At 34.0% G+C, this 25,049-nt stretch overlaps 1 protein-coding gene across 1 annotated transcript in view; it reads left to right on the top strand.

Annotated features, from left to right (window-relative positions):
• Positions 1-25,049, top strand: part of LOC115877399 (transcription factor collier) — a 243,901-nt gene that overhangs the window by 202,984 nt on the left and 15,868 nt on the right. Inside the window, exons 9-13 of the mRNA XM_030893548.1 lie at positions 6,660-6,777; positions 17,188-17,342; positions 19,069-19,195; positions 20,360-20,448; positions 23,720-23,894. Coding sequence (XP_030749408.1) covers positions 6,660-6,777; positions 17,188-17,342; positions 19,069-19,195; positions 20,360-20,448; positions 23,720-23,894 — 664 coding nt within the window. The remainder of the gene's footprint in view (positions 1-6,659; positions 6,778-17,187; positions 17,343-19,068; positions 19,196-20,359; positions 20,449-23,719; positions 23,895-25,049) is intronic.

Raw genomic sequence — 25,049 nt, forward strand, 5'->3', positions numbered from 1 at the left:
TAAAATTTGGACTACCCTGTATACAGAGTGCTACAAATTCGAGGTACGAGCATTGGTATCTCGGAAACCGTAAGAGATACAAAGACGGTTAAATTGGGGCAAAGTTGCGCTTTAGGATGTTCACCAAGATACCATCAAAAAAGTTTTAAAAATTTCAAGGATTGCTGAGTTTTTTTGGAAAAAACGGATTTTTTTGAAAATCAATTTTATTTTTTCCTGGCGTTACTTTTTAGAAAATCAAAAAACTAATTGCACATTCTTATGGCTACTTTATTATGGCTATCTGATAGTATTTTTCGATTTTCAAATTAGCTGATAATTTGTGAGATACAGAGGGCAACTTACTTTTTTTAAATACGGGCCTGCATTTTTTATTTCAGATTTTGAAAGAACTCGGTGTCCTGAGTAAAATGATATGCCACACTTAATATTTTTTTTTGTTTCGGACATTTGAACACAATTTAAGTTTTTTTTTAAGTCCGGCTCTGTTTTTTATTAAATATTTAATATATTCATCCTTACAATATTGGTAAACTTTCAAACTGGACTGGAAAAATGACGTGGAGTAAAACATTTAATACGGATAATCAAATGTAATTAAATAATAAAAAATAATATAAAATTATTGGGCATTACTTGACGTCATTTTTAAAAGTGACAATACATTTCAACATTACAATAAAGAGTACAGAATGCATTCGGAAGTATAAGAAGAAGATATGCTCAAAGAGCTATAAATAAGATTGACGGTGGTACCTAACCCTTTCAAGTATGTAGAGCATTACTAGTTTTAGAAACTAGTTTGTAGAAATTGATTTATTTATAATAACTACGATTAATATTATGCATATTATTAGATCTGAGGTTTCAAAATCAGTTATAAATAATATTTTTAAATTGCTGACCTGGCATTATTTGTTTGAATCTTTTAATTGGCTCGACTCAATGTTAATTAGCGCTGATCCATATTGTTGCGACGAATAAAATCAGATTAAATAATTTAAAAAACCAGAGTGGGACTTGAAATTATTTTAAATAATAATTAAATAGTTTTGTTATTGTTAAGGTACCTAAACCAAAAAAAAAAGTATGAAGTGTGGCATATCATAGTACTCAGGAGATCGAGTTCTTTCAAAACTTCGAATAAAAAATGCAGGTCCGTATTTAAAAAAATTTAGTTGGCCTCTGTATCTCACAAATTATCAGCTAATTTGAAAATCTAAAAACACTATCAGATAGCCCTAATAAAGTAGCCATGAGAATGTGTAATTAGTTTTTTGATTTTCTAAAAAGTAACGCCAAGAAAAATTAAAATTGATTTTCAAAAAAATCAGTTTTTTCCAAAAAACTCAGCAATCCTTGAAATTTTTAAAACTTTTTTGATGGCATCTTGGTGAACATCCTAAAGCGCAACTTTACACCGATTTAACCATCTTCGTATCTCTTACGGTTTCCGAGATACCAATGCTCGTATCTCGAATTTGTAGCACCCTGTATAATAAAAACAGGAATAAAATACTATTAAGCTATTATGCTAGCCTTATTAAAATCTTGCAATTTCTGACTAAATATATCTCGTATCTAGTTGATTTATATATTTTTAAAATACCATAATATACAGGGTGAGTCTTAAATAAATGCAAATATTTTCAGGGGTGGTAGATCTGGATAAAAGTAATATATTGGGCGCGTTCAGGGACGGTCAGCGGCTGAGTGGCTGAGTAAGCGGTTTCCCTAAGCGGTCTCTTTTTACACGTAAAAACAGTCAGCCGCTGAGCAAAATACTCAGCGGTCGGTGAGCCGCAGGGGGTTCTATTTAAAAAAGGAAAGTTTTATGTGCCACGACTTTATTACCGACCCTGTATACTTAAGTTTATTACTCGCTAATAGATATTTATAAACCCTACAACTTTTGTATTTAACTTTTTGCAGTACCTCCTATATTTTACGTAATAATCGACCGTTTCCATACATAATATAAGTAAGATAAGTTGTAGTGAACAGAATAAAGATTTTTAAAGTTCTGGCTAGAGTGATGGCCCAGAACAGCAAAGAGTCAAGTCTGGTAATCCCGACCCTCCGAAACTCCTCATCGCTAAGCCCGAAAAATATTTCATTAGAGAAATCTGACGGGGCGAATTTTTCCAGCCGGAGAGAACGAAAATTGTTTCTTATCTCCTTTTTCCGGCCGCCTCGGTCCCTATTCGGCACAATCTCATCTTTTATCTTGGCTACTTTCATCATAGAAAGCCGGGGCCTGGACCGGCGGCTCTATATGGGCCCATAAATTCAATATTTAGCCGCTCTAAAACTCGGCAGAGCCCGGCCCGGCCGCCGTCACCGATATGAATGGGCGTCCTTCCGGAAAATGGCCTCCCAGAAAATTGGATCCGGAAATCCGTCTCGGGGAGAAGGAGCGCGCGCTCTATACGGGAAACAAATGACAGCGGCTGTTCGGACCACGATCGAGACAGTAGAAAAAAGGAGAATTGATGATAGTCTTAGATGTAGTTGCAGTTTTCTTTTGTATGACTTTAATACTCGTAATATTTGCCTAGTATATTACCTATACCGGGTGACAGTTTTAAAAGTTAGGAATATTCTTTAGTCAAAATAAAAAGTTTTCCCAATCCTGAATATTCATTAGTGAGAGCGCCCACCAAAGTGACATAGCATCTGACGTGGCACGTAATCTGACAGGTAACATGCATCTAGCAAGTTACGTTGAATTGAACAAACGACAGTAAGTGTGTCAGCGCAGACTGAAGTAGCGCTGTCAGAAACGTGTCATTTGTCGTTGTAGCATGCCATACCACTGCTTCAAAACTAGAACTGGTTCTACTTTTCACCACTTGTACTTTCCAACAGGAATAAACAAGACTTGGCATGGAAACAACTTTTCTAACTAACACATCAAAGGTTTCTTTTTTCATTCTATAAAATACTTGAAATCTTTCAGGATAGATATTTAATTCCTTAAAAATACTGAATCCTCTGTTTCTTTGTCTCTTTTTGTAAAAGGGGTGTATCCAATAGCGACGCTTTGGACAATTCTGGTTCATATTAATTAGGTTTACAACTGCTATCAAATCTTCATCCTCTGAGGACGACATGTTTACGCTCCTGCCACATCACTTATATGTGCGCTTCCTGAGATATCATGCAACGCTATTGACATATCATTGCCAAGTATGTGCAGCGTCATATGCTACGTCACTTTGGTGGGCGCTCTCCCTTAGTCAAAAAGATGAAGAAAACCTCAAATACAGGGTGTTTAAAAGGCATATGCCATCTCTCGAGGAGAGATGGCACATGCTTTTAATAAGACTTAATTTTTTATATCTACATAGATCTTATTCTGCTTTGTTTCGTAGCTTTGATAATATGGGCGAGGAAATGTATGTAGCACTTATAGTAGGTAACTTTTGCCCTCAAAATTTCATTCGAATAGCTAGAATCACTTTGAAGGAAATTATAATTATTGAAAAAATGGAGACCTCGCATCAAAAATTATTAATTAGTTTCCAAATACAGGCAGTGATAATATTTGTAGATCTTCCTAGTCCTGCACTTTAAAGGACTATTAAGGCACACAAAAGGTATATTATAGAGTTAACAGATTTTTTTTTCAATGGAATTTAGAACCATGTGTCCAAGAAAATATGACTTTAAATACGAAGTTTAATAAAAAGTTCGAAATTTCGGAGAAAAGGTAAGAACCAGAAAAAAATAGTTCAAATAAAAGTTGTGGAGCGACAAATTTTACATAGAAATAATCTATATAATTTTTTTGCTCAGATCAAAATTAACCGAGATAGGGTGGCTAGAAGCTACGGGATGATATAGGGTGTTTCAAAACAAATGCGAAAAACTTTAGGGGGCGATTCCTTGTTCAAAATAAAGGGTAGTTTGCTTTATAAACGTTGGGTCAAAAGTGAAACATTAGGGAGATATCGTGGTACAAAGATGGCGGAATATTAATGTTTTTATTTTTTATATTGAAAACAAAAAGAGATAGACTAATGAAATTTTATGGAAGCATTACTGTTGTGAAAACACACTTTCTGGTAATTTTTTCACTTTTTTAAAATGAGTGGAAGGGGTTGAATTAAACTACCCCTATCATTCTTGTTAACAAAATTTAAAGAAAAATCTTATCAAACACATGCAAAAAAATTAATTTTGATAGTCTAGTTTGTTTAGAAACTTTTTTATCTCTTGTGTTTTTTTGATAAAACTCACCGATTTGAAATTAAAAAATAAAATGTAAAGCATTACATGTCAGGACAAAAAACATTTTTAGATTAAGAATCTAGTGATAATAACGATAATAATAATCATCTAGATAATAACGTATTGCAGTAGAGTAATGTCAAATAAAATAATATTAGGAACATCCTAAAAGTAACAGCGGCCGACTAGATTTTTCCTAAAAAATTACAGCAGCCCACTAGATTCTTTATCAGAAAATGTTTTTTGTCCTGACATGTAATGCTTTACATTTTATTTTTAATTTCAAATCGGTGAGTTTTATCAAAAAATACAAGAGATAAAAAAAGTTTCTAAACAAACTAAACTGTCCAAATTATTTTTTTGCATGTGTTTGATAAGATTTTTCTTTAAATTTCGTTAACAAGAATGATAGAGGTAGTTTATTTCAACCCCTTCCACTCATTTTAAAAAAGTGAAAAATTACCAGAAAGTGTGTTTTCATAACAGTAATGCTTCCATAAAATTTTATTAGACTATCTCTTTTCGTTTTCAAGATAAAAAATAAAAACATTATTTTTCCGCCATCTTTGTACCGCGATATCTCCCTAATGGTTGACTTTTGACCCAACGTTTATGAAGCAAACTACCCTTTATTTTGAACAAGGAATCGCCCCCTGAAGTTTTTCGCATTTGTTTTGAAACACCCTGTATATAATATAAAAAATATTAATAAGTTGCTGAAAAATTCATATAATTAATATTTTTATTCAATATGTTTGGAAAATTATACATTACAATTAAGATTTTTTTTAAATTCACCCCTAGGAGGGATGAAAATATAAATAAATTGTTTTTTTCCCAAATTTCAGAGAAATGGTAAGGACTTTGAAAAAAATGTTTCAATAAAAGCTGTTCCCTAGTTTCTATCCACCCTATTTTGTTTAATTTTGATTTGAGCAAAAAAAGTATAGAGTACCATTTTTATATAAAACTAGCGTGTACTAACGACTTCGTTTGCGTCGAATTAATTATTTGTAATGGTGATGATAAAGCAAAGCAAGAATTTCCATTAACATACAAACTGGATAAAATTTTCTCACATTTATGTCAGCATGAGAAAAAACAATATGGTGATATTATTAAATAACTTGGTAATATTGGAGGGGTAGTTTCATATCGTTGGAATTTGACTTTCCTAAAATCTGTTTGCCAAAAATAAGCTTTTTACGTCAAGCAGTTTAAGCAGAATCGTGGTTAATCAATTACCCAACTTTTTGGAACACCCTGTATGATTTTTTAAAAAAATTCAAAATATGTAAAAAAAAACAAAATAAATTATGCGTGTCGAAGCGTTTTCCCGAAAGACTAACCGATTTTTAAATAAAAAAATATTGTAATATTTGAGGAGGGACATTTTCACCCCCTTGAAATTTGAGATTCGAGAAACCCCTCCTTATCGAACCTCTACACCCCACAGTCAATCCGTTTGCCAAAAATCAGCTTTAAACGTCAAGTAGTTTAAGCAGAATCGTGATTACTCAATGGTCATATTTTATGAAACACCCTGTATAGATTTTTAAAAAATCTTAAAATATGTAAAACAACATATATAAATAAAATATACGTGTTTAAGAGTTTTTCCGAAAAACTCACCGGTTTTTAAATAAAAAAATATTCTAATATTTGAGGGGTGGTTTCACCCCCTTAGAATTCGAGTTTCGAAAAATCCCTTCTTATCGAACCTCTACACCTTAAAGTCAATCCGTTTTCCAAAAATCAGCTTTTTACGTCAAGCGCTTTAAGCAGGATCGTGATTAATCAATGACCGGATTTTTCGAAACACCCTGTATACATTTTCAAAAAATCTTAAAATATGTAAAAAAACAAAATAAAATATACGGGTTTAAGCGTTTTTTCGGAAACTTGACCGTTTTTTAAATAAAAAATATTGTAATATTTGAGGGGTGGTTTCACCCTCTTGGAACTGGAATTTCGAAAAATCCCTTCTTATCGAACCTCTACACCCTAGAATCAACCTGTATGCCAAAATTGGGCTTCTTACGTTCAGTGGTTTGAGCAGGAACGTGATTAATCAGTGAGTCAGTCACTTAAGTGTATTAGTATAGATTGGACGCTCTACAACTTTTTTTCCTAGTGATTCTCGGGGGTGAATTTAAAAAAAATCTTTCACAATTCGTTTTTAGATCTTTCAAGGTAACTTATATCAAAAATTCAAGTTTTTACCAAAACTTGAAGGCTTATTTTCTTGAACTAGTAAGCGAATATCTATGTAGAGTACGCGTTTTTTTCTGCAAATTATCATAAGTAGAAAGTAGGCAAGCTGGTTATGAACAAGCTGTGAAAAAGCATCAAAAATCTCATAATTTACATGAATATTTTGCGCTTATAATCATATTTACAGTATTAATATTTATTTTTAATTTCAGGTGGTTATATCAACACAAGTGGCAGTGGACGGACCTTTATTGGCTATATCAGACAACATGTTTGTACATAACAACTCCAAACATGGAAGGAGAGCAAAAAGATTAGACCCGACAGAAGGTAAAAAACCTGATTATGTACTAAGAGTAATAAATATACGTACAATGTTTAATAAATAAATTGATTTAGCGGAAATCTGAGAATAAGTTGAACTGGTTAGTGAAACATGTAGAAGAGTCAAGGTTGTATATTTGGTACTGCTTCTTAAGAAATCGCCAGTTGAACAAATCACACTAAATACTTATTACTGTATTATGATGAAATAATATATTATAAATATGTTTTTAATGTATTTAGTATAATATTTTATTTGAACTATAAATTATTACATTAAAGATTAAAATTAAAATATCAGAAATTATTATAATATTTTATATATTGATAATAATAATTGTTATCACTTTTTACTTGTTATTGGTACAGAAAATTATATTAAAAAATCACTATATTGCAAGCTTTATACAGGGTGAGCCAAAACGATAACTTTTTGAATGGAATAAATGAGACTCGTTTTTATTCAACTTTAGGTTTATACTAGCTCACCCGACTAACTTCTTTCTGCCTAACAGTAACTGAAGTGAATTGAGAGTTTTTTTTTGTCAATCTTTTGGTGTAGAGGACTAACTGGCCGAATGGTCTGGAATAATTGCAAGCAATCGATTTGACAGTTGTTGTTATTTGTTGTCCATATTTTTGATTACATTTTTTTCTAGATTTAAATATGCTATTTTTCCACTAATTTTTGTTGGAATTCTATTCTATAGATAATATTTAGTATGTTACTGATCTCCAGTGGACATCAGTAATATGCTATATTATAAAAAATGAGCTATAAGAACTATTAAAAATAAGCTATACCTAAGGGTGCGGAACTTGAGTTGAGGAGTTCCAAACATAATTTATTTAAAAATTAATTTTTGGTATAATTTTTTTCTTTGAATTTTTTCAGTATTTCATAGTTATTTTGCAATTTGGGGCGAAGGATAAAAAATTACTTTTTTTTAAAAAAATCGAAAATTGCTTAAAAATAACGATTCTGGGAACAGAAAGTTCGTCACAAAACATAAAATTATATATAAAGGCTATATTTACAAGGCTATATCAAGCTTTTACTCACTCTGTATATACTAAGTAGGAGACTAAGTATTATAACCTATTTTCTTATAATTTGGGCGAATATCTGAATATTTTTTTGTTTGAAAATGCATAAATAATTTGTTATTTTACATATTTGAAAGAGGTCTAAATAGAGATGAGCAAAACTGCGATTGCGTTTTTAAATCGCTGCGACTGTAACCTGCGATATTGCGATTTTAATATTTAAATATTATATTAGGCATTCTATTCAAAGTGTCATTTTATATCGTAGAAAGTAAAAAAATACCGAGGGTGCCGTCAAAAATCAAAAGTTTTAGTAATTTCCGGTGAAACAGTAAGTGATCTAAACGAATTGAATACATCAATCAATCCTTATTTATGTCATATGCTTACATACCAAATCTCGTTTTTTATCAGAAAAAATAAAAAATTTATAGAGGCGAACCATTCTTGAGAAACACCCGGTATATATCATATTATATTATGATCCTGGCCCTAGAAAAATAATACCTTCTCTATAAATAAATAAAATCAGAGCAAAAAATCAATCGCAGTTTACTGTAAAATGCTGCAATGTACCACAAAATTGCATTCGCAACAAAATCGCAACTCCTCACACAAAAAAATACAAAAATTCAAACTCGCAGATAGAAGGTTCTCACGGTCCTAGTTCACAAAATCACAATCGCAACAAAATCGCAAATCGCAACTATAGTATCTAATATTGGTTGCCTAAATTGAAACTCGTAAGTAGAAGAAATCGCAAATCGCAGCAAAATCGTAAATTGCAACTATAGTAATATTGGTTGCCTAAATTGAAACTCGCAAATAGAAAAAATCGCAGTAAAAATCGTAATTTCGTAGGTTGCGTTGCGCAGGTTGCGATTGCGATTCTAAAAACGCTGTTTGCGATTTGTTGTTCATTTTTAGTTCTAAAAGTGAAATAAAATCAATCAATCAAAATTTACAGTCATATACCCAAAAAAAAAAGGATATACCGGGTAGCCAAAGTCTGTCTTTGTGTACCGATTTTCGTGTGTAGGAAGAGTACAGTCACTATGCTCACATTACAGTAAAATGTACTGGATCAAGAATAAAGAGCAAGTATATTCCCAAGCGAATGTACTATATTATCGTATTAAGTGGTTATGTAATAAATACTTCGCACTGACAGAATACTGTCGCTTGCCGATATAGTGTATTAAGACATTATGGATATTTTATTCTAAATCCGCTTAGAAAATAATACGTATTATTCAGTCAATTCAATTATCAATTAATTAATTATTAAATTAAGTGTAAAAGTACATTCGCCCACTTTGTAGAAATTACAGAATTACGCGTTTTAATAACCAAATAGTTAACGTTTATGGTATACGGTTGTTTTTATTACGTATAATCCCTATAAAACGAAACGATGTAATAACGTATATGACAAACGACAGAAACAGACGATTTAGATAAAGAAAATCTGGATTTATAGTTCAAAAATAACATTACGCTTCCTGAGGCGACAGTGCACGGTAAAACATGAAAAAATCTAGTCATTTGTATGCATAAAGATATCAGCAAAAAAGACAGGAGCAATCAGGATAAGAGGATTTTGGCAAATCTTCTTTCTTCTCTATCTCGCCGTCTCTGTTACTCCGCGTTTGATATGCGAAAGGGTCTCTACAGCATTTTTTTTCTCGAAAATTTGCCAGCGGTCATTTATCTAAAAAGTCAGTGAGAAAACTTGGTTTTCCAGCATTCACAACCTACTATGATAAAGATGTTCGATATTGTATTTTTAAAAGATTCATAAGCAACTAGTTAAAAATATATGAATTGTCCTTATAAAGTACCTTTATTCAAAAACTTTAGGTTATACAAATAATCTTGATCAAAATATTTTGTAGAGTGAATATTTTTATAACTCCTTTTATTCTAGCAAGCTACCATGTCGATATTTAACTAGATTTTATGTAATTTTGGTTGTTGGTGGGTAGGGCACAATAATCAATTGATATGTCCATTATCAATCAATAATAAAATAAATTAATCATTTAATAAACAAATAATCATTTAATAATAATAATAATAATACTAGTTTATTTCTGTATGACAATCGTAACAAATGCTTTAAACATTAAGGACAAAATAATCGTATAGAAACAAACATTTCCCCACAAAAGTTTCCTTGCTCGTGGGCTTATCCGTCCCTGCACGAATAATTCTGACCTGTGTATTTGACCTTTGTTTGATATTCTAATTTAATGCGTAACAAAAAAAAATAAATAAATAAAATAACCCAATACATATTATACTGTTGCTATTAATGAATTTCCTAGACTATGACTAAACTAAAAAAAAATAAGAAACACAAACAAAAACAAAAATCTACATATAGCACATTTTAGTTGTTCTTATAAAATTTAAACGGCCCTCATTGAAAAAAAAACGAAAATGTGTTTAAAACGTTCATTTTCAAAGTAATTATTACTATCTTGTGAGTTTAATTTAAATTATATTTACTCAAACCCGTGATAATTGCGAAAAAGTGGCACTGAAAACTTAAAAAGCTGTGCGAACTATGAACTGCAAAAACCATCGTGGATCGTGGCATAACGTCGGTTTCCAATGTTTCATAGGTATTTCATACATGTTCCTATATAAATTAAAGTTTCTTATATGCATACACTGTCTTTTATTTAAAAAATTAAAAGAAAATAATAATAAATTTGAATAAATAATATTTGGCGACATAATTCCGGAAAAAGCCGAACCGCTTAGAAATTACCAAAAGCTTTGGAGAGCGTCCGTTTGAAGAATAGCGCCAAATAATATTTACATTGTCCGTATGGGCACTTTCCAAGTTAAACTTATTTCTTTTATCTATGTTGTTAGTTCCAGAAATACTTCGATAAAATATTCAAACTTCAATTATATTAGAAAATATATTTTAAAAAATAATGTTTACATTGTCCTTATGGGCACTTTCCAAGTTAAACTTATTTCTTTTATCTATGTTGTTAGTTCCAGAAATACTTCGATAAAATATTCAAACTTCAATTATATTAGAAAATATATTTTAAAAAATAATATTTACATTGTCCTTATGGGCACTTTCCAAGTTAAACTTATTTCTTTTATCTATGTTGGTTAGTTCCAGAAATACTTCGATAAAATATTCAAACTTCAATTATATTAGAAAATATGTTTTAAAATGCATACTTAGCAGTAAGTATATAAGTCCAGTAAAATCAAAATTAAACTAATTTATAATATTTGACAATAATTCCTTGTAATACATCTCTAAGACTAGTTTTGTGTAACAAAGAATACAAAGGGATTTTCAGCGGACTTTCCAATTCCGAAAACGGACGAAAACAAAATTGTGACGCCTCTTTACACCGAAAGGCGAAAGGGGGAAAATGGAGAAATTAAGATACAACAGATAAACTAGCGCAAAGTGAGATATTAGCAGGCGGAAACGTTTGTTCCACGAGTTGAGACTAATATAGAAGCAACGAGAAGAGAAATCAGAAAACCCTACAGTGGCGTGCCTTCCTCAATTGATGTTTCTATATTTTCAAATACCTACTTTAAATCTAGTTATATTTCTATACTATTTTTTATATCTATGTTGGAATGGAAATTCGTAACTTTTATTGGGACATTTTTTTTTAAGGTTGCTTATTATAATGTCTAATATTTATGTATTAAATGTATGTATTACATCTAATATGCGGAAACGCTGCTATTATGCTGGCAATTGAATTGTATTCCGTTCTGTGCGAACGGAGACTTCACACTGTTCACACTCATCGGAGCAGATACACGACGTTACCACTAAGTATGTAGGTATGTATCTGGATAGGTGGTTAACCTCGCAGAAACATATCTGCAGCTATAAAAAAAACTCAAGCAAAGCTTCGATCTATGTATTAGCTTATTGGTAAAAAGTCTGAGTTAAGAAATTAAATTAAAATACCAATTTAAAAACTACATAAAGCCAGTTTCGACATATGATAGAAATCCGGCGAACAGCAAGTAAGATTATCATAGAAATACTAGAAAAGTTTCAGACTGAACTTTTTAGATCTATGTTCAACATTCCAAAAAATATTCTTAACAAATAATATGTTCTGCACGATTGGAAACTCAACACTGTGAAACCAAGACAATACCAACACAAAAATTCAAAATATATGTTAATTTTTGGGTATTGGTAGTGTCTTCTAGTACTGGAAGACGAGTATTCCGGGAAGACGGAAAATAACGGGTACTGGAATATGGGGTACATGGTGGACAAATACCGTATGATCGAATAAAAACGGCGTCCAGTTGGCTTAGAAATGACGATCGATGACATTTCCCATATAAATTTACATATAAAATGATAGCGATCTTCATTTCATAGCCATTGCTGACGCCGTTTTTATTCGATCATACGGTACATCGCAAGTGGGTGCAATAAGACTGTTAAATTCCACACAAAGGCTTGCGTGCCTGTGTGTAACGGGGGCCATAAAATCCGCTCCCACAAATGCGATGGACGTCTTGTTGAACTTACCATCATTACATATTTTCATACAAGGCGAAGCCAGATCTGTTATGCACAGGTTAATTCACGGTCAGCAGCACATAAGCCAGACGCATAGTGCTGTTAACCAGAAGCTAGAGGTGGAGTGACCTCCCCCCTACTGTGGAGCTTGGTAGTGGATGAACTACTGGAAGAATTAACTCTAACGGGAATACACTGCATAGGGTACGCAGATGACATAGTCATCATTGCACGGGGGAAACATGGAGGCACCCTGTGTGATATTATCCAAAGAGGACTCCGCATCGCTGAGAGATGGTGCAGGACTGTCGGGCTGAGTATTAACTCAGATAAAACCGCAGTAGTGCCATTCACCAGAAAGCGAAGTTTGAAAAACTTGACGAGAATCCATCTAGATGGAAAGGAAATACTGCCATCACAGGAAGTGAAATATCTGGGAATAACCCTGGATAGTAAACTTCTCTGGAACAGGCATATTAAAAACATTACCAGCAAAGCCACAAAGGCTCTCATGATATGCAGAAGACTGGCGGGAAATAGGTGGGGCTGCGCCCCTAACATTTTGCGCTGGATGTATACCATGATAGTAAGACCCATGATTACTTATGGAGCAGTTGCTTGGTATACAAAACTAGAGCAACGTACAGCAAGGCAAAACCTGTGCAAAGTACAGAAACTGGCATGTATCTGCATCACAGGTGCCATGAGAACATGTCCAACAGCAGCAATGGAGGTCATTCTAGACCTAACACCACTGCACATTGTCGTCGGTAGTTATGCCAATGCGACAATGATTAGAATGGTTACTGACGGAAACAGTACTGGGAGAATATTCAGGTCAGGGGCTTGGAACACCCTCAAAAAGAAAATTCCACTTCTCCAACTCCCAGTGGATGACATACCAATAATTTACAACTTTGAGAAACACCTCACTGTAGTATTGAGTAATAAAAAGGATTGGAAGAAAGAAACGCTTACTCAGCATATAAAAGACCATACCATTACGTGGTATACTGATGCCTCCAAAACCAAAGCAGGGACAGGGATAGGAGTATTTGGGCCGAAAACTGAATACTCCGAACCAATGGGCACCTACCCCAGTATCCTTCAGGCTGAAATTTGCGCTATCGAAAGATGCGTACAATTTATCTTAGATAGGAACTATCGAAAACAGGAAATTGCCATCCTATCCGATAGTCAAGCAGCACTTAACGCGATCAACTCAGTAACCATCAATTCGATGTTGGTCAAAGAATGCCTAGAGAAGCTCAACAAATTAGGTAAAGAAAATAAAGTCCTCTTACTCTGGGTGCCTGCTCACCAAGGGATAGAAGGCAATGAAAAAGCAAATGATCTAGCTAGAAAAGGAGCGAACACTCCACTAACTGGACCAGAACCGTTCTGTTTTCCAAACGGGAACCAACTGAAAGCGGAACTGAAGAATCTGGAAGACTCCATCCGTAACTTGGAATGGGTGTCCTCCAACGGTCTAAGACACTCGAAAAAGTTCCTTAGAACTTATGACCGAGAAAAATCAAAGGTTTTCCTTGATTTAAGTAAAAACAATCTTCGGATTGTCACGGGGTTTCTAACAGGACACTGTCTCCTCAACGAACACCTCAGTAAACTGAAACTGAGAAACAACAGCGAATGCAGATTTTGTGGGGAAAACGGGGAAATACCAGATCACCTTATCACTGAGTGCGCCGAGACGACGACCATTCGTGCCATGAACCTTGGTACGTCTGATGTCGAGGATGGAGAGCTGGCCTCTGTGGAGCCGTCTCAGATACTGGCTTTTCTTAAAGCCCTGAGACTGTACGATGAGTTATAACTCGTTATAACTCAAGAAAGGGGAACACACAATAGATCTATAAGGTCGCGGTGATTAAGTCCCCTCCTAAACATTCTACATTCTAACCAGAAGCTAATCGAAGAGCTAAAAGCAGACAAGGTATTGGGATTACCGCTTGACGCAACAGCTGCAAGGTATAGCTTCAACAACAAATTTAATATAACCATACCAGGAAGGGAAGACTGGAGTAAAGGTGTACCCATTCAACGCGCTGAAGCAACCTGGTATAGAAGCTGAAATGGCATAAGATTCTGAAATAGTAGGGCAGAAAGAAGATCTTTCCACGTAATCTAAGGATGTCACAATTTTTCAGGCAGAAGTAATGGCAATCCACTATTGCGTAGAAGAAATAATAAGGCAACAAAGAATAAATCGTTCTGTGGCCATCTTCACGGACAGTCAAGCAGCGCTAAAGGCACTCGGTTCCGCAGAGGTCAATTCTAGACTAGTGTGGGACTGTTGCGTACTCTAAATACTTTCGGTGAGCATAGCACGTTGTTACGTTGGCCTGGGTACCAGGACACGAGGGTCATAAGTGTAACGAAAAGGCAGATGAAAGAGCCAAGCAAGGCTCATCAATGCCATTCATACGCCCAGAACCCTTCTGCGGCATTACAAAGGCGGTCACGAGAATGGCTGCAGAACGATGGGTGGCCAACAAATCTCTGGAATGGTGGAGAAACTCACCAGGGCAGAGACAGGCGAAAAGTTCATTGTAGAACATTCATTGCTGATAAGCAAGGATAGAGAGTCAAAGCTGTAGTTGGTCTACTAACAGCGCATTTTAAGCTGAATAGGCATCTAAAGCTAATGCGATTGACGAACGAAGCTATGTATAGGTTCTGCCAATCTGAAGAAAACACGACAGAACACATTTTATGTCGGTGCGACAGCCTGGCAAATGTGCGGTTCTCGGCAATAGTGGATAGGTCATTGCCACGGAGCTATATAGAGGGTTCAGTCTCCAAGTTGCTAAACTTTGTGAAAAGGATAGGATTGGAGAATATAACCTAAGGATCAGAAGACGACCACAATAGATCTGAAAAGGTCGCAGTGGATCAGGCCAAAAGCGACCTCTAGGAATCTAATCTAATCTATCTCCTGACAAAAAAGTGTCGGACTTCCACAAAAACCATGGGTGGGCGACATTAGGGAAGTAGCAGGTAAACGATAGTTAAATACTTCATAAAACTAGGAAAAGGATAGTAGGACGGATAGTAGATACCTATATCCAGGAGTAGATGAGTGGATTGGAGGAGTAGTTGAGGAAGGAGATGTTTCATACTACACATTCTGCTAATCATTTGCATAACAGCATTTTAAAATATAGCTGGCGTGATGAGTCTAAAATATTAAACAAAAATATAATGACTAAATATATATTAATCCAGTTGAATTCGAGCGCCTTCTGTATAACTTAGCACATTAGCTTTTATACAGTTTAGTTGATTATCTATTTTATTTGTTTGTTGACACGAACGCCACTGCTTCTGGAGTTTAATAAAGGTCCTAAGACGAAGGAGAATAAGAAGAAGGGAAAGTGAAAAAGAAAGAAGATTTAGTCGCCGCGCCGCGAGAGCACACGCGAGCGGAAGAGTGAGCGAGAGAGCGAAAAGAAATAAAGTGGAGAGCTACAACGGGAACAGTTCCGCAGTTCCGTTTCCGTCCTCCGCTGAACCGGATCGGAAGCCAATTTCGCAAAGTTCCGAGAGGTGGGGCGACGATACGCATACCAAGCAGAGGCTGGAAAGATTGAATGACGGATTTTTAGGGGGTTTTTACCCTTAAAACAACGTCGGACACAGTCCGATGTACCCGACGTCGAAGGTTTTCTTGTTTTTTTTTCTTTTTTGGCATTCGGTTAATAGGAAACTTTGGTTTAAGACTCTTATATTTTGGTTACGCATATCAAGCAGAGCGTAAGGGGATAGAAAGACGCAGTGGTGGTTTTTTAAAAAATGACATGACAAACTTGGTCCGATATGTATTTATTTATAAGTCTCAGTATAGAAACGGTATTAAACACTCCAAGACTTAGGAAAGGCCAGAAAAAATCCTGAAGAGACATGACACAATAAATGCGAAACGTCGTCGAAAAACTATTGTTTTAATCTAACCATAGCCACCAGACCCAAGAAACAACTTAAAAAATATATATGTATAAAACTAAAGAATCACTGTCAATAAATTATTTATAAATATGTACAATTATTATTTATTTATTTAGAAATATGTACAATTATTATTAACTATAAACATTTTTTCAAAAATATCCCACATAAGCTTGAGAGCTTGTGCGTGGGAATAATAATCATTAATGAAAGTAGAAAATTTGTTGCTTACACTAAACTCTAGCAGTTACATAATAAGCCCACCATGTATAATCAAAAATAAAAAGAAAATAGCTACTTACATATTACAAGATAAATAAATACTTCCTATCTTCTCAGGCACGGACACCAGAGAGTCACTAATAAATATTTTGGTATTTAGATAATAGTGTGATAGGAATGGTTTGATATTATCCATTTTTTTATTAAACATTTAAACCGCATCATTGTCCACATATCAACAGGTAAAAGGTTATACAGTTTTGGTTATATAGTATATGATTTTGGACCAATATAAAGTAAACAATGCTGTGTAAATTTAAATTTCATAAATGGTATATTTGCATATTGTCTTGAATAGGCTCTAGTAAATATATTGTTACAATTATTACTTGTCGAATTCTCACGTATAGTTGACGTATATCTAGTACTTGAAAACAAAAGTTTCCTTAAAAGTAGAGTACACAAAATTCTTACTTTAAAAAAAATTGTGGACTTTATTTAATGGGATCATATTTTAACTGTTAAAAAAGACAAAATTCGATCACACACGTACCAAATATACACCTAAAGTGATACCGAGTTTCTATCATGACGAATTGTCCCGATAGTGTTCTTCATAGAAGCAGGTCAATTTCCAGGGCTCTACCCACCCCTGCCAGTCGCAACGCCCTGTATAAAAGCTATCAGCCCCAGTGAAGGATGGACAGCTGGAGGATCGACGGTCATCATCGTTGGAGACAATTTCTTCGACGGTCTACAAGTCGTTTTTGGAACAATGCTAGTTTGGAGCGAAGTAAGTCAATTTAAGAATTTTTAATTTTCGAAAATCAAAGTTTCTAGCCTATATACAAGGGCAAGTCTTGAATAAGTGCTAATTTTTTCAGGATTGGTAGATCTCGATAAAAGAAACACATTTTCACTTTACCGTTTTTCAAATAAATTCAAAATAACCGAGTTATTTTACTTTGAAAATTTGTAAAAACGATGATTTTTTTTCTAAAATTTTGAGAACCACTGGATATTTTCTGGATTTTTTTTTCGCAAAATAAACCTCATGTTTCTGGGATCTATATTTCGATTAATACCCCTAAAAATATTTGCAATTATTTAAGACTCATCTTGTATAGGATGTTTCAAAAAACATGTGCCATGTCTAGTGAGGAGATCCCTCACGCAAAAATGCGACTCATTTTTCTTATCAATGGAGGTCCGATTCTGCTTTGTTTCGTAGTTTTGAAGAGGGTTAAAATCTTCATTTTTTTATCGATTTATTATAATTTTCTTCCAAGTACTTTTAGCGATTTGAATGAAATGTAGGTATCATGTTTGAGGGTAAAAGTCACTACAAGTGCGACATATTTTAATGCTAAAAAGTATCTACATTTACCAAGGACGTTCATATGGGTTATATCACTGGAACATTTTTTGAAAAAAACATGTGCGCCACTGATTTATTTTTCTCTTGTTAGCAACATTGTGTAGGCCATTTAATACTAATTAAAAGTTGTACCTCGATAATTTACCGATTTCGATCTCCTCAATGAGATAAAAGCAATTTTATTAATCACAATTAAATATTGTATATTAAAAAAATAAAATTAATAAATTCTTTATATAGTCTGATTTATTATTAGTTTTTATTAAAATTTATTACACTGATATTCAATGCTACCTACAGCAAATACTAAAAAGGAAATAATTGTATTTAAATTAATTACAAAAGACCTTTTTAGAAGTTTTAACATTTTGTAACTTTAAAACTATTATCCATGTTTATAGGACCTTTTTGATATTCTTTGATGAGGTTAAATATTTATTTAACACTATGGCTAGTTAATTATATTAAAAAAAATGAAAGGTTGTATTAAACTTGGATTAACGCAAATTAATAAAATTGTGATCCCATCGAGGAGATCGAAATCGGCAAAAAATCAAGATATAACTTTTAATCGGCATTAAACAGCCTACACAATTTTGCTAACAAGGAAAAAACGTCAGTAGCACACATGTCTTTCTAAAAAAACATTCTAGTTATAACCCATGCACGTCCCTGGTGAATATGTAACATTAAAATATGTCGCACTTAGAGTAACTTTTACCTTCAAAATTTCATTGGAATCGCTAAAAGCACTTGGAAGAACTGTAGCTACGAAAGAAAGCAGAATGGGAACCTACGATGTTATGAAAAATAAACTTATTTTTACGTGAGGAATCATTCCACGAGAGATGGCACATGTTTTTTGAAACATCCTGTGTAGCCTATATGCTCTATTATGTGATTTGTGTGAAACTTAAAAAAAAGTAAATAAATAATACAATACCAAAATTGTTTTTAAATATCTCTAATGTAAACAATATTTTATTTCTATACCATGAAACATAAGCTTGTTTCATTCAGTTACTGGGCTTAGGTTGAAGTGTGTTCATATAAAATGTTTTTCAAAAAGTCAATAATTGAAGAATTCTCATTTTTTGGAACTGTAGCTCAATTACTGAAGAAACTCTTCTTTTTGTTTTAGCTTATCACGCCCCATGCAATTAGAGTACAAACTCCACCCAGACACATACCTGGTGTTGTAGAAGTAACGTTATCGTACAAATCGAAGCAGTTTTGTAAAGGTGCCCCTGGACGATTTGTTTATGTTTGTAAGTATAAAAATACTTCCTCGAATATAGTTAGTAATAATTCCAGTTTAATAAGTGTGTTTTTTAAAGTTTGGAAAGAAACATAACTTGTTATTAGTAACCTACAAGATGTGCTATGTAGAATATAGAATGAGTAAGAGGGGGTTAATCACTGCGACTTTAAAGATCTATTGTGCCCCCCTTCCTTGAATCATCACACAGACTATAACCCATCATACCCCTGTTGTAGAGGGGACATGGTATTTCCCATCCTCCTCTGACAACAGTTCTTCCTCCGAGGGTATACACCCTTCCACCGTTGGAGTTTGGCCGTCCGTGCCGCCCTTCACAGTCGAGGAGCTTGCCTCCGGCTGAGGAACCCGTGAGGTGGAGGCTGGGGGATCTGTCTCCATTTTCTCCACCTCTTTAACTTGGTCTTTCCTTAGACCTGATACCGGTGTTGTCCCGTATCTATAATAGAGGATGTGTCCCTCTATCTCTATTGACTCCTTGGATTTGAGGTCAATTTCTATTGTGAGGACCTGACCATGACCCTCCTCCCTCTAGTTGATGACTCGCCAACTCGATGTCCTTACATTGAATTTCTTACCCTGGATAAGGCTCAGCAGGTAGGTGGTCTCTTTCCCCTTGCTCCTCGCCAGAAAGACCGTCAGATGTCACATCATCCAATCTAAATGATTTGATGAAACATGGATACTACGTTATCTCCAAATTATCCGATGGAATTTCGCAACTATAAGAAAATCTACAAAATAAAATAGTTATTTTTTGTAAACACTGCTGCATTAATCCAACGGAGACTAATTGAAGGGGTGGCTGCAATAACCAGGCAGCTCCACTTGGACCTCCAGGCAACTCAACAACTGGCCGATCGTTTCCCGCAACAATCAGTTCTCTCAATATAACAGTACATAAAAGGCAACGTTCGTTAGAGCTGCCTTGCTCTGGGTTTGCAGTAAGAACCGAGCAGCTCTTTTTGGATTTCCCACAAATGTATTAAAATGGAGCTGCCTGGTTATTGCAGCCCCCCTTTAATTGTCAGCAGTTGTATATTCTGTAGTCTAATATACTAATCAATGTATAATTATTTAGATATTGATTGAAGATGAAAATAAATATTTACCAGGAAGTTAGAATATATTAATAGCGTTGCTTTCTTTTTAGCACTAAACGAACCAACAATCGATTACGGATTCCAACGACTCCAAAAACTAATACCGCGACATCCAGGCGATCCAGAAAAGCTTCCTAAAGTAAGTTAATATTTATTCTTCCACACGCCAATATTTATTTCACATACTATATGGGTTCAGGTCAATAATTCTTATGTATATTCTATACTTTGTAATTGATTTAGTCGATTTCTTTCTATGGTTTTTTTTTGTAATTTGATTTAGTTTATAATGTTGTAAGTTAAAGTTCAATTGAGGTTAAATTAAGGTTGCAAATATTTAATGCTATGAAATGAACGAGTATATCTCTTAAATCAGTTCATGAAAAGCTTGGAAGTTTGCTTTGTTTCCAAAAATTTCAGATATGATTATATTCAAAATTCACAATTAGGTGTGTTTAGTCTATTGTCGGAATTGCTTATGACGAAAAACGTATCTTGTTATTTCATTATTTTATTTATCTTCACTGATTTAATTAAGCGTAGCAACTGAAAAAATAATGATCTTCCAAAAATGGCCTCATCTTATCTCTTAGAAGATCAACTGAACATTAACTTACGAGGATTTTTGGGTATATAGGTAGAGTCAACCTTATACAGGGTGAGTTTCCTACGATGTTCTCTATGGGTATCTCGGAAACTACTGGAGATAGAGAGTCAGTTAAATGAGGAAAGAATTGCAGTTTCGTGGGGTCATAAACATGCGCTTTTCAGATTTTTGGAAAAGTTCATGGCTTACTAGATATTTCGAAAAAAACAAATTTCGGCTATTTTAAAAATTGTCCCTAATTCCATTATAATCTACTTTAGACAAAAAGTTTTCAGATAAAAGTTGTAGATAATTACATCCCTAATAAGTTTGTGTTCTACGATTTTTTCTAAAGCCTGTCATTTTTAAAATTTTGGAAACCATAGTTGGCCATGACTTCATAAAAAGCGGCATTTTTTAAGCTTTTCAGCGATATAAGCTATAATATGTTTCTTTCCAAAAATTACTGAGTTGTAGCCAATTCTTATCATTTTTAAACAATTTCACTTAGTTAGCCATGAGAACAAGTTCAATCGGCGTTGCTCTCAGTAATGTGAAACTGTCACATCCAAACTTTGTAAATTAAAATAAACAAAAATTGTAAATATGAATTTTTTAAATAAAGAAAAGCGTGTAGGATTATTGGTTCAATTTTTGTTGGCCATACATTTCCAAGGACATGTTGACCAATGAACGTTATTTACATTTTTTAGAAAAGTTAAATTTAGATACTCGCGCATCAATAGAGTGGTTTCAACATGACTTTCATTATGACACTCCCCCTTATAATGAAAGAAATGTTAAAAATTATTTATTTCATAATTATGCAAACTCATAGATAAGAAGAGGTGGACCAATTGCATGGGTCTCCTCGATCACCTGACCTATCCATTTTAGATTTTTTTAACAAAGTTTATAATAGAATTTATGAACTAAGAGAGGCACTCGAAGAGGCGGTACGGGAGAAGTTTATTGAAGTCGACCGGCTGTTCTGTGGGAAAAGCTTGTAATTCAGTATTACAAAGATGCATTTTATGTACTCAAAACAATGGCGTTTTTTTTTAACATTTGCTAAAATAACTTAAAGTGTATGTAGTGATATTAGTTTTTTTTAAGTTCTTACAACTTTTATCTAAAATAAATTGTTAAAATTGATTATAATGGAATTTCTGACAATTTTTAAGTTAGAAATCATTGTTTTTTTTCGAAATATCTAGTAAGCCATGAACTTTTTCAAAAATCTATCGCATATTTATGACCCCAGAAAACTGCAATTCTTTCCCCATTTAACCGACCCTCTATCTCCAACAGTTTCCGAGATACCCATAGAGAACATCGTAGGAAACTCACCCTGTATAATATGAATAATTAGTATACAGTGTGGTCCAAATTTTATTTTGGAAATTTCAGCTGCATATTTTGCAGATAAAAATAAGTAATAAAGTTCGTATAAACTCATGTCCTAAAATGCTTCTTCACCGAGATACAGGATATGGAAGTTTCATTTTTATTCCGATTTTTTTCTTCAAATAATTTCTGGACTAATTCGCTATAACGCTATTTGGATGAAAATTGGTGTCTGTGTGTTTTTGACATGAAAAATTTCATTTTGGTGTCAATATGACATGTATAGATTCGATTCCAAATATTTTAAGAACCATTACTTGTAGGGATTTTACCAAAAGATCTTTTTACTTAAAAATAGCGGAAATGTGTATTTTTTCACTTAATAGTGTTAGTTACTGACGAAACGTTATTACTTTTCAAAACAGTTCTAGTATGGAAGTTCAAGTTTCAAGTAGCAGTCATATTGATATCGAAATCAAATTTATCATATGAAAAAACAACTATTATGTTCCTTAACGACATGCTAATATTTAAGCAGGTGATTCTTTGACCTCTTCTAAGAAAAAAACTTCATAATATGTCCTAAACATCTTGCTTTAACATAGACATATAACTTTTTAGATGCAGGGTGGTAAAATTTTCTAGTTTTTTTCTCAAATTATCTCTGACGGTATATTTGATACACGTCTTCCATGCATCAAAATGCTTATTTTAAAGAAGCACAATTTTGATATACAAAAAAAATTGTTTCATTTCTTAATTTCCTTCCAACCGATGCAGAAATGATTTCCACACAAAAGTCACCGCATCATATTTTCAGCGATTTGAGCCTGAAATAAACTGACTTTAATTTTTTAAGGAAAAACTATGCGTCGGGCGAAAAAATCAAGAGAAAAAATATTTAGAAATGAATGGAGATACTTGTACCACTTTTTTCTCCGAAAATATTCAATTTAAAACCCGTATGGACGGCACTGACTGAAATAAATAAAATTCTTTGTACAAAAAAGGTATTTTGATGCATAGAAAACGTGTATCAACTTTCATAAAGATATCTGTAATAAAATCAGTTATTATGAAAAAAGTTTTTTTTACAAAAATTTACCACCCTGTATCTCAGAAATTAAGATGTTTAGGACATACATTCATATGAAGTTTTTCTCTTAGAATAGGTCCAAGAATCACGCCCTTAAATATTAGCATGTCACTAAAGAACACCTTGTATACCAATTCTCATCCAAATATCGACGTTAGTTCAGAAATTCTTTGAAAAGAAAGTCGAAATAAAAATGAAACTTTTACACCAGGTATCTCCTGGAAGAAACGAAGTATTTTAGGATATACATTTATACGAACTTCTTTACCTATTTTTATCCCTAAAAATGTTGGCGAAGAAGAAAAAACAAATCCGAACACAAATTCAGACCACCCTGTAGATTATATTAAAGCTAATTTTCTATTTTCCTTTGTCCAACAGGAGATTATCCTGAAAAGAGCGGCCGATCTGGCAGAGGCTCTTTATTCGATGCCCAGGAACAATCAGCTGTCGCTGTCCGCTCCCAGGTCGCCGACGATGGGCAACAACGGCATGGCCACGTCGTTCAACGCGTACACTGGACAATTGGCGGTCAGTGTACAGGACACTGGAAACGGTCAGTGGACAACGGAAGGTTCGATTCAGTTCCTTCGTGCTTTGCTATAATCGATAGTTTATTATTTTAGATGCTACATGTAAAAAGTAAATTTAATACCGTATTTCAACATAAGTTAGAAAAGATATTCTGTAATGCGTATTATAGGAAGGATATTGTTAGTTAAGAGGTATATTAGATTCCTTGAGATGACTATGATCCACTGCGACCTTTTCAGATCTGCTCTGATTCTTCTGATCCTTAGTTCACATTCTCCAGTCCTATTCTTTTCAAAAAGTCTAGCAATTTGGAGACTGAGTCGATCATATAGCTCTCTGTCATTGGCCTATCATTGCCTATTACGGAGAACTGCAGCTGCCTATTGCCTATTCAGCTTATAATGCCCTGTTATTAGACCCACTACAGATTTGACGGTATTTGCTTATCAGATGTGCCCTGAATTTTGGTGAATGTGCTACTATAAACTTTTTTGCTTGTCCCTGCCCTGTGAATTTCTCCACCATTTTAGAGATTTGTTGGCCACACATCGTCTTATGGCCGTTCTTCTGACTACTTTTGCAACGTCGCAGAAGGGTTTTGGATCTATGAATGGGGCATTGATGGGCCTTGTTTAGCCATTTCATCTGCCATTTGATTACCCTTATGACATTGAGCACACACATAATCCCACACTAGTCTAGAATTGATCTCCGTGGAACCGAGTACCTCTAGCGCTAATGGTCGCCTGTAAATATGCCCACCAAAACATGTGTTCTTTGCTGTCCCATTATTTCTTAAGTAGAGATGTTCAATATATGTCCATCTCTACCATCTTTTTGCTTACAATGCTTGGAGGAAATATGCCTCCTGAAACGTTAAGCATTTTTTTGTCCGTTAGCAAATTTGTTTTATTCGTAAAATACTGCTGACAAATTGGATCAACGCAACAGTGTTTATAAAAAATTACTATTTTATTTTGTCGATTTTCTTACAGTGGCGAAGAGCCTGGAAGATTTTTTTTCAAAAATGAATCGGCCACGAAGGTATAGATATTATGTACAATATATGGTGATTTGGCTTTCCCTGTGTATAGTTCCGTTTTATCCATCTTAGATCCATTTCGTTTCTATTAAATTAACGGTTATTACTCTGTGGTTCCCGTGGATCTGAAAACTC

This window comes from Sitophilus oryzae, unplaced genomic scaffold (assembly GCF_002938485.1).
Source record: "Sitophilus oryzae breed Bouriz unplaced genomic scaffold, Soryzae_2.0 scaffold_1449_pilon_pilon, whole genome shotgun sequence".
Classification (NCBI taxonomy): Eukaryota; Metazoa; Arthropoda; class Insecta; order Coleoptera; family Curculionidae; genus Sitophilus; species Sitophilus oryzae.